Below are 11,048 nucleotides of genomic sequence, written 5' to 3'. Positions count from 1 at the left end.
GAGTGCCTCGCGTCCGCAGCCATGTTGGTAAAGGGCGCGCGGAATGAGTGGGAAAGGGTAGAGAGTCGCAGTCCATCTGAATACTCTGATTGGTCACGGTGTAGTATGAGGGCGGGGCGCTTACTATTTAGCCGACTCTGATTGGATGAGTCCGGGGGGAGTGTTGGGGAATTCCCAGCAGGGCGGAAGCGCCAGAATTCCAGGCAGAGCCCAGCGACTGGCGGGCAGTCGCTGGGGTCCCCTGAGGCTTTGGGGGCTATGGCCGGGGTCGCGTGTTTGGGGAAAGCTGCGGACGCCGATGAATGGTGCGACAGCGGCCTGGGCTCTCTGGGTCCGGACGCGGCGGTCCCCGGAGGACCTGGGCTAGGCGCGGAGCTGGGCCCGGGGCTTTCGTGGGCGCCCCTCGTTTTCGGCTACGTCACTGAGGATGGCGACACGTGAGTGAACCTTAGCCTGCCACACCGAGCCTTAGGATCCCACATCTAATTCCCTGTTAGTCCCTGATACTGACTTTCCAACCTCTTAATCCTAAATTTGTCTTCTAATGCTTGCTCTGACCTCTAACCCCCAAGTCTAACCCTTGATAAAATCAATTTCCAAGCTAGTTTTTATCATAACCCCGTCCTTTCTGAAACTTTGGCCCTCAGAGTTTCATATCCATTGATTGATTCCACATTCAAAACTCAATTTGAGCTTCCTGACCCCCAGTCCTGAGACCTATCTTAAAACTATAGCTCACAGGCTCCTGACATCTCACCTCCAAATATGATCTTTGATCCTTAGCTCCTAATTTAGGAGCTTTAAATTTTGATTTCCAAAATTAACGTTTGGCTTTTGACTCTAAGATCTCCCACTTTCTGAGCACTGATCTTCAAATCCTCATTGAAAGAGAAAATGTAAACTCTATGACAGCAAGGATTCCTCTGTTAAACAAGTATTTATCTAGCACCTACAGCGTTTCAGGCCCAGTTGTAGATGCTGGTGATAAGGCAGTGAAGAAAGCACAACAACTTATGCCTTGTGGAGCTTACATTCTAGTGTGTGGGGGGGTCTATAAATGGAAGGGCAGACAGACTTACAGGAAGGAAGAAAGGAACGGTGGGAGGAAGAAAAAAGAGAGAAGGAAAGAAAGAAACAGAAAGCCGTATAGACACAAAGTAAGAGAGAGAGAGAAGGAAAGAGAGAAGAAACAGAAAAATGAACGAAAGAAAAATGGTATGTCAGAAGACAGTAATTTCCTTGGTGAAAAATAAAGCAGGAAAGAATGAGACAAGTAGATTATCTGGGGAGAGTATTCCAGGTAGAAGGAACAACGTCATAAAGACCTAATTGAGGGAATGTACCCGGGGTTTTTGTGTGTTGTTTACTGCCGTAGCCCCAGTGACAGAACAGTGTTTGACCCATAGGAGGCGCTCAAGAAACACCAGTCTGCTCAGAGAACCAGCTGTGCTTTCATTTATTTTCTGTCTCTTTTCTTGCTTTCTGTTGTGTTTATCTCTGTTTTGACTTTCGTTATTTACTTTCTTCTGCTTACTTTGAGTTTATTTTTGTTCTTTTTCTAGTTTCTTAAGGTGAAAGCTGAGGTCACTGATTTGAGGCCTTCCTATTTTTCTAATATAGGATTCATGTAAATTTCCCGAAGTAGCGCTTTAGCTGTATCTCATCAATTCTAATGTGCTGTGCTTTAATTTCCACTTAATTCAGTATAGTTTCTAATTTCTCCTTTGGGCGGTGGATTATTTAGGAGTATGTTATTTAGTTTCCAGATATTCCAAATACCTTCCTTTTGTTGGTTTTTAGTTAAATTCTATTGTGTGTGTGAAAAGAATGTCTGTTATCTTGTTGTTGAGTGTAGTTCTCCAGATGTCAGTTAGAGGTTGTATGGGTTTCTTTTCTAAAACTTTTATTTATTTACTTTTGGCTGTGCTGCGTCTTTCTTGCTACCCACGGACTTTCTCGAGTTCCGGTGAGCCGGGACTCCTCTAGTTGCGGTGTGAGGGCCTCGCATTTTGGTGGCTTCTCTTGTTGCGGAGCAGTGTGTCTAGGGCACAGGCGCAGTAGTTGCTTCGCGTTGGCTTAGTTTCCCCGAGGCATGTGGGATCTTCCCGGATTAAAGACTGAGCCTGTGTTCCCTATCTTGGCAGGTGGATTCTTTAGCACTGGACCACCAGTAAGTACTGTGCTGGTTTCTTTGGTTCTTCTCTTTTCCAAGTCTTGCTGGTAATTTCTGTCTACTTGATCTATCAGTTATTGAGAGTAAGGTATTGAAATCTTCAAGAATAATTGTAGGTTTCCTTGTTGTTTTATCAGGTTTTCCTTCATGTGATTGGATGCTCTGTTATAAGGGGTGCAAATGTTTAGGTTTATTGTGTCCTCTTCCTGAACTGACCTCTTTATCATTGTGAAGTAATCTGCACTATCCCAGGTAATATTCCTTGCTCTGAAATCTACTCTTATTTTAAAAAACTCCTACTGACTGACAGGCGTTAGTATGGTATATCTTTTTCCATCTTTTTATTCTTAACCTAGTTTTAAATTTATTTGAAAAGCTGTTACTTGTAGGCATCATATAGTTAGGTTTTGCTTATTTATTTATTTATTTATTTTTGCTTTTATTTTTGTTTTTTTTTTTTTGCTTTTTTTTTTTAATGTTTATTTTTAATTTATTTGGCTGCATCGGCTCCTAGTTGCAGCGTGTGGGATCTTGTTCTCTGACCAGGGATTGAACCCTGGCCCTCTGCATTGGAAGTGCAACATCTTAACCACTGAACCATCAGGGAATACCCTAGGTTTTGCTTTTTTATCCACTCTGACAGCTTCTCTGTTTTTTAAAATTTGTGTTTATTTAGCTGTTTCTTTTTGGCTGCACTGGGTCTTGGTTGCTGCGCACAGGCTTTGTCTAGTTGTGGCGAGTGGGGTCTGCTCTCTAGCTGTGCTGTGCAGGCTTCGCATAGTGGTGGTCTCTCTTGTTGGGGGGCACGGGCTCTAGAGCACATGGGCAGTTGTGGCTCATGGCGTTAGTTGCCCCACGGCATGTGGAATCTTCCCAGACCAGGGATCAAACCCATGCCCCCTGACTGCCAGTGTGTTGGCAGGCAGATTCTTAACCACTAGACCACCAGGGAAGTCCAGTGTCTACCTTTTAATTGGAGTGTTTAGACTATTTGTATTTAATTAATTATTGATATGGTTATGTCTGTCATCTTGTTATTAGTTTTCTACTTATCTCTCCTTTGTTTACCTTTTTTCCCTGCCTTTTGGAATGAGCACATTTTGTTCCATTGTATTTGTTTTGTCAGCTTGTTACCTTTTACTCATTATTTTTTATTTTATTGGTTGCTGGGAAAGATAGGTTGGCAAACTGGTTTCCAGGCAAAATCCAGCCAGCCACCAGCTTTTGTATGGCTGTGAGCTAAGCATGGTTTTTTACATTTTTAACTGGTTGGAACAAAATCAAAAGAAGAACATTTCATGGCAAGTGAAAATTACCTGAAATCCAAATTTTAGACTCCATAAAGTAAGTTCTGTTAGAATCCCGCCACGCTGCCCATTCACTTATCAATACATATCACCCATGGCTGCTTTTGTATGCTAACAGCAGAGCTGAATAGTAATAGACCATAGCATCCACTAAGCCTGAATTATGCATCTGGCCCTTTACAGAAAATGTTTGCTGACTCCTGCTTTAGGGCTTATAGTGGCCCATGGGCTTAGTACATGCTCCCCAACCAGGGATCGAACCTGCGTCCCCTGCATTGCGCGGCAGATTCTTAACCACTGGGCCACCAGGGAAGTCCCCACTTTAACTTTATTATGTGCCACCTTCAAGTGCTGTTGTGCTCCTTCTCATAACACAAAAGAACCTTAGAATCGTGGGTTTCCATTTGTCTCTTCCTGGCCTTCAGTGTGTTGCTGTCATAGATTTCCTTTACCCATGTATTCTAAACTTCAGACATTGTTGTTACTTTTGCTTAAACACTCATTTCTTTTTAAACCCTATCAGAAGAGAGGAGATTTACATATTGAGAAAGAAAAAAATCTTATGTACTTACCCATATAGTGACTGTTTTCAGGGTTCTTTATTCTTTTGTTTTCCATATTTTCGTTTGATGTCATTTTCCTTTTTTGCTCACAAGTTTCCTTGGACATTTCTTGTGATGTGGGTCGGCTGGTGATGAGTTCCTTCAACTTTTGTGTAGTGGAAAGCATGTATTTTTGTCTCTGTCTTGGAAAAATATATTGGCTGGGTTAAAGCATTCTAGGTTGACAGCCTGTCTTTGAGTACTTGAAAGCAGCAGCTCCGCTGTGTTCTCTTGTATTATTTCCTTTGTGAAATCTGCTGTCATGCTTATTTTTATTCCTCTGTACTTAAGGTATCTTTTCCTCTGACTACTTTGAAGGTATTTATCTTTATTGTTGGTTTTGAACAGAGTTTCCATGTTGGGCCCTGGTGTGTGTGTGTGTGTGTGTGCGAGCTAAGTCGCTTCCGCTGTGTCTGCCTCTTTGCGACCCTATGGACTGTGGCCCACCAGGCTCCTCTGTCCGTGGGATTCTCCAGGCAAGAACACTGGAGTGGGCTGCCGTGCCTTCCTCCAGGGGCTCTTCTGACCCAGGGATCCAACCTGTGCCTCCTGTGATTCCCGCACTGGCAGGCAGGTTCTTTACTGCTCAGTCGCTGGGGAAGCCCCATGCTGACCTCAGTTACAGATATGTCCCATGGCTCACTGACGTTCTTCCCATTTTTAAATATTTCTCTTTGTGTTTCATTCTGGACAGTTGCTATTGTGAAGTCCTGAAGTTTGCTAATCTATTTTCTGCAATATGTAATCTGTTGTTAATGCCATCCAGCATATTTTTCATTTTAGGTGCTGTAGTGTTTTTTTTTTTCAATATTTATTTATTTGCCTGCACCAGGTCTTAGTTGCAGCGTGTGGGATCTGGCTCCCTGATCAGTGATTGAACCCTAGCCCCCTGCATTGGGAGCACAGAGTCTTAGCCGCTGGACCACCAAGGAAGTCCCTGTGTCTGATTTTTTTGGTGGATTTGAGATGGGCGTGAAACCTGGTCCATGTTACTTCTTCTTGGGAGAGAGTAAAACTCCTACTTAGTAAACATTGGAGACCTGTCCCTGGTGGTCCAGTGGTTAAGACTCCATGCTTCCACTGCAGGGGGTGAGGATTCCATCCCTGATTAGGGACCTAAGATCCCATATGTGGCCAAAAACAAAAACAGAAAAATGAAATAAAACACCAAAGAAAGATCTTAAAAAAAATAAATAAATAAAATAAAAATAAAAAATAAAACACCAAAGAAACAAAAAATACCAAACCAAACCAAAGCAAAACAAAAAAGCACATTGATTAAATAAATTTGCTGAATTAACTCTGACCTGACCCTCCCAGATTCCTGACGGCTGGTTCTAGAACTGTGGGTCATCATGCTTCGCCCAGTGGGTCCTCCATGTTTGTTGAAGGAATGAGTGCAAGAGTGCTTGTCCTCATAAGAAGGAAAACAAACAAACAACCCCTCCACCAACCAAAGAAAAAAATCCCCAGTTCAGTTCAGTTGCTCAGTCATGTGCGACTCTTTGCGACCCTATGAATCGCAGTGTGCCAGGCCTCCCTGTCCATCACCAACTCCCGGAGTTCACTCAAACTCATGTCCACAAAGTTGGTGATGCCATCCAGCCATCTCATCCTCTCGACCCCTTCTCCTCCTGCCCCTAATCCCTCCCAGCATCAGGGTCTTTTCCGAGTCAATTCTTCACATGAGGTGGCCAAAGTATTGGAGTTTCAGCTTTAGCATCAGTCCTTCCAATGAACACCCAGGACTGATCCTCTTTAGGATGGACTGGTTGGACCTCCTTGTAGTCCAAGGGACTCTTAAGAGTCTTCTCTAACACCACAGTTCAAAAGCATCAATTCTTCGGCACTCAGCTTTCTTCACAGTCCAACATTCACATCCATACATGACCACCGGAAAAACCATAGCCTTGACTAGACAGACCTTTGTTGGCAAAGTAATGTCTCTGCTTTTGAATATGCTATCTAGGTTGGTCATAACTTTCCTTCCAAGGACTAAAGTGAAAGTGAAGTTGTTCAGTCGTGTCCGAATCTTTGTGACCTCGTGGACTGTAGCCCACCAGGCTCCTCTGTCCATGGAATTCTCAAGGAAAGAATACTGGAGTGGGTTGCCATTTCCTTCTCCAGGGGATCTTCCCGACCCAGGGATCGAACCCAGGTCTCTTGCATTGCAGGCAGATGCTTTACACTCTGAGCCACCAGGGAAGCCAATTTCCTGGCTGCAATCACCATCTGCAGTGATTTTGGAGCCCAAAAAATGAAGTCTGACACTGTTTCCCCATCTATTTCCCATGAAGTGATGGGATCAGATGCCAATATCTTAGGTTTCTGAATGTTGAGCTTTAAGCCAACTTTTTCACTCTCTTCTTTCACTTTCATCAAGAGGCTTTTTTGTTCCTCTTCACTTTCTGCCATAAGGGTGGTGTCTTCTGCATATCTGACGTTATTGATATTTCTCCCGGCAATCTTGATTCCAGCTTGTGCTTCTTCCAGCCCAGCGTTTCTCATGATGTACTCTGCATAGAAGTTAAATAAGCAGGGTGACAGTACACAGCCTTGATGTACTCCTTTTCCTATTTGGAACCAGTCCATTGTTCCATGTCCAGTTCTAACTGTTGCTTCCTGACCTGCATATAGGTTTCTCAAGAGACAGGTCAGGTGGTCTGGTATTCCCATCTCTTTCAGAATTTTCCACAGTTTATTGTGATCCACACAGTCAAAGGCTTTGGCATAGTCAATAAAGCAGAAATAGATGTTTTTCTGGAACTCTCTTGCTTTTTCCATGATCCAGTGGATGTTGGCAATTTGATCTCTGGTTCCTCTGCCTTTTCTAAAACCAGCTTGAACATCTGGAAGTTCACGGTTCATGTATTGCTGAAGCCTGGCTTGGAGAGTTTTGAGCATTACTTTGCTAGCATGTGAGATGAGTGCAATTGTGTGGTAGTTTGAGCATTCGTTTGCATTGCCTTTCTTTGGAATTGGAATGAAAACTGACCTTTTCCAGTCCTGTGGCCACTGCTGAGTTTTCCAAATTTCTGGCATATTGAGTGCTGCACTTCCACACCATCATCTTTCAGGATTTGAAATAGCTCTACTGGATTTCCATCACCTCCACTAGCTTTGCTCGTAGTGATGCTTTCTAAGGCCCACTTGACTTTACATTCTAAGATGTCTGGCTCTAGATTAGTGATCACATCATCATGATTATCTGGGTCGTGAAGCTCTTTTTTGTACAGTTCTTCTGTGTATTCTTGCCACTTCTTCTTAATATCTTCTGTTTCTGTTAGGTCCATACCATTTCTGTCCTTTATCGAGCCCATCTTTGCATGAAATGTTCCCTTGGTATCTCTAATTTTCTTGAAGAGATCTCTAGTCTTTCCCATTCTGTTCTTTTCCTCTATTTCTTTGCATTGATTGCTGAAGAAGGCTTTCTTATCTCTTCTTGCTATTCTTTGGAACTCTGCATTCAGATGCTTATATCTTTTCTTTTCTCCTTTGCTTTTTGCTTCTCTTCTTTTCACAGCTATTTGTAAGGCCTCCCCAGACAGCCATTTTGCTTTTTTGCGTTTCTTTTCCATGGGGATGGTCTTGATCCCTGTCTTCAGTACAATGTCATGAACCTCCGTCCATAGTTCATCAGGCACTCTGTCTATCAGATCTAGTCCCTTAAATATATTTCTCACTTCCACTGTATAATCATAAGGGATTTGATTTAGGTCATACCTGAATGGTCTAGTGGTTTTCCCTACTTTTTTCAATTTAAGTCTCAATTTGGCAATAAGGAGTTCATGATCTGAGCCACAGTCAGCTCCTGGACTTGTTTTTGCTGACTCTATAGAGCTTCTCCATCTTTGGCTGCAGAGAATATAATCAGTCTGATTTCGGTGTTGACCATCTTGTGATGTCCATGTGTAGAGTCTTCACTTGTGTTGTTGGAAGAGGGTGTTTGCTATGACCAGTGTGTTCTCTTGGCAAAACTCTATTAACCTTTGCCCTGCTTCATTCTGCATTCCAAGGCCAAATTTGCTTGCCTGTTACTCCAGGTGTTTCTTGACTTCCTACTTTTGCATTCCAGTCCCCTAAAATGAAAAGGACATCTTTTTTGGGTGTTAGTTCTAAAAGGTCTTGTAGGTCTTCATAGATCCATTCAACTTGAGCTTCTTCAGCGTTACTGGTTGGAGCATAGGCTTGGATTACCATGATATTGAATGGTTAGCCTTGGAAATGAAAGCAAGCAAAGCATAAAAAGAATACTTGACCTCTGCCTTCTGACCCTGGTCCTTGTTCTCAGGGCACTGCACTTGGCGGTGATTCACCAGCATGAGCCCTTCCTGGACTTCCTCCTAGGCTTTGCAGCTGGTACCGAGTACCTGGACCTGCAAAATGACTTGGGCCAGGTGAGCCGCCCGTGGACAGCATAGGGCTTGGGGGCCAGGATTCTCAGTATGGCCCCTCACCCCTACCTTCTGCTCCTGCAGACGGCCCTGCACCTGGCCACCATCCTGGAGGAGGCGTCCGCGGTAGAGAAGTTGTATGCAGCAGGTGCCAATTTGCTGGTGGCGGAGCGTGGAGGCCACACGGCGCTGCACCTGTCCTGCCGCGTGGGGGCCCATGCCTGCGCTCGCGTGCTGCTCCAGCCTCGCCCCCAGCACCCCAGGGGAGCCCCCAAAACCTACCTCGCTCAGGGCTCTGACCATACCCCTGACACTGACCACACCCCTTTTGCCCTGTACTCTGAACCTGACGTGGAGAAAGAAGAGGATGAGAGTGAAGAGGACTGGAAACTGCAGCTGGAGGCTGAAAACTATGAGGGTGAGGGTCCCCAGTCACCGTGAAGGGCGCAGGCTCCCAAGAAGAGTGGGGACAGCTGGCTCTGGGCTCAGCTCTCCTGATGCAGAGCTTGGCTCCTTGGGAAATAATCCCAGTAATGATAATAATACTCAAGGGACCCAGGCATCAGAACCAAGGATGCCTGCTCAGCCCCAGGTTATTGAGAACCACAGGCCCCAGCCCACCTGGGACAAGGGAACTCAAAGGCCAGGCCCTCTGAAACTCTGGCGACTCAGGTTCCCAGAGGCTGATAGCGAGGTTCAGGGACAGCTGTCCTCAGCCAGACCTCATGGGAAAATAGATTCTGTCTACCCAGGGCCCTCCCCCATCTCTAAGCCCAACTATTCAGTACTTGGGACCAGACCCCCACCACGGGTGGAAGGTCAGGACCCAGGGTTCAGGGACCACCTCACCCCCCAAGGACATGGACCCAGGAATTTGGGGACCTGGTTCTTTGTGAAGTAAGACCAGAGACTCAGGTCCCCTGTCCGAAGCCCCTGGGCTCTTCACCCCTAGGCCCCAGACAACCCCACAACCCAGGCGTTGGCACTGCCAGCAAGTTCCAGATCACCTGAGACTTAAGGGATTTGGAATACAGGGCCTCTTTGATGTACCCAGGAATGCAGAAGTCAGACCCCAAACTCCGTCAAACTCAGGTCACAAAACCCTCCCCAAAGATGGTGGCATTGGGGGCCCAGTCCCCTCCCCTCCATCATCTGACATCGGTCACTCTGTCCCTAGGCCACACCCCACTCCACGTGGCTGTCATCCACAAAGATGCAGAGATGGTCCGACTGCTCCAGGAGGCAGGAGCTGACCTCAACAAACCCGTGAGCCACCCTACGGAGAAGGTGTGGCAGGGTGGGGGGTCATCTCTGAGTGGGGCAGGGCCCCAGTGACCTCTCTGCTGCACCCCTCAGGAGCCCACCTGCGGCCGGAGCCCCCTGCACTTGGCCGTGGAGGCCCAAGCAGCTGATGTACTGGAGCTTCTCCTGAGGGCCGGTGCTGACCCTGCCGTCCGCATGTATGGTGGCCGCACCCCACTCGGCAGTGCCACGCTTCGGCCCAACGCCATCCTCGCCCGCCTCCTCCGTGCTCATGGAGCCCCCGAGCCCGAGGACGAGGACAAGCCTGGCCCCTGCAGCAGCAGCAGCAGCAGTAGCGACAGCGAGAGCGGGGATGAGGGCGTGAGTCAGGAGAGAGCGGGCGGCCCAGCGGGGGGGTCAGGGTAAAAGCGGGCAGGTAGAAGGGGGAGAGAAGACATTAGGCAGCTTACTGAGACCCACTGACATTAGGGCTGCTCTGATTAGAGAGCTCAGGCAGCCGTGCCGGTGGTATTAGGGGAGACCTGGACAGGGGTGGTGGGGAGAGCTCGGGCACCAGCGGGTGAGAATTGAAGGCAGTGGCAGAGGCAGAACTCAGGCAGAGAGAGAGGTAAGACCTCAGTCGTAGTGGTTGGTAAACACAGGCAGCAGAGGATGGCCGCAGGAGGAGTTTTTTTTTCAGGGAGCAAGAGCGGGAGAACGCAGGCTGCGGGAAGGTGACCTTGGGCAGCAGTGATTCAAACACTGGCAGCAGTGGGGAACGACCTCAGCCAGCGGTGAAGGGGCTTCCTTGGAGAACCCAGGCAGCGAGACATGACTGTGGGCAGGGGTTGTCGCTGACTGGCAGGGGTTGAGGAATTTGGGTAAAGGCAGGAGGAAGTGGGGCAGAGGGGGGAGACCTCCCTGTGGCGGCTGAAGGACTGGAGAGGCCGCAGGGCCGGGAGGACACAGGTGGCCTTGGAAGAGGTGGTGAGAGAACTAGGAGCTGGGATTCAGACTTGGGAGCGGGGACCTCGGGCTTTGACGCAGCACCCGGTTCCCACAGCGGGTGGGGGAGCTTGGGCAGCAGGCAAGGTGGCAGCTGCCTGAGCCCCTCTGCCTGGCCCCTCTGCCCCCAGGATGAATACGACGACATCGTAGTCCACAGTGGCCGGAGCCCCAACCAGCTACCTCCCACCCCAGCGTCAAAACCTCTCCCTGACGACCCCATCTGACTTAACTGTTAATAGTTTCCCATTTAATAAAATGTTAGTTCCGACAACCAGTGACTAGATCAGCGGTTGCCTTGCCAGGCCTCCAGGTCGTTCCTGAG

The 11,048-nt window shown here is 47.3% G+C and overlaps 1 protein-coding gene and 1 non-coding gene across 2 annotated transcripts; one reads left to right on the top strand and one right to left on the bottom strand.

Moving 5' to 3' along the window:
- Nucleotides 1–70: 70 nt before the first annotated feature.
- NFKBIB (NFKB inhibitor beta) lies at nt 71–11,010 on the top strand. The gene is made up of 6 exons (XM_040252779.1): nt 71–437; nt 8,374–8,479; nt 8,561–8,894; nt 9,654–9,742; nt 9,833–10,099; nt 10,855–11,010. The coding sequence occupies exons 1-6, from the start codon at nt 259–261 to the stop codon at nt 10,948–10,950; spliced, it is 1,071 nt and encodes a 356-aa protein (XP_040108713.1). The 5' UTR covers nt 71–258; the 3' UTR covers nt 10,951–11,010.
- On the bottom strand, nt 2,708–2,780 carry TRNAG-UCC. Its single transcript has one exon. It is a non-coding gene; the product is annotated as a tRNA-Gly (tRNA).
- Nucleotides 11,011–11,048: the final 38 nt, after the last annotated feature.

Source organism: Oryx dammah, unplaced genomic scaffold, assembly GCF_014754425.2.
Source record: "Oryx dammah isolate SB20612 unplaced genomic scaffold, SCBI_Odam_1.1 HiC_scaffold_13, whole genome shotgun sequence".
Lineage (NCBI taxonomy): Eukaryota > Metazoa > Chordata > Mammalia > Artiodactyla > Bovidae > Oryx > Oryx dammah.
The sequence above is the reverse complement of the archived record's forward strand: the minus strand, read 5'-3'. Positions and strand labels throughout refer to the sequence as shown.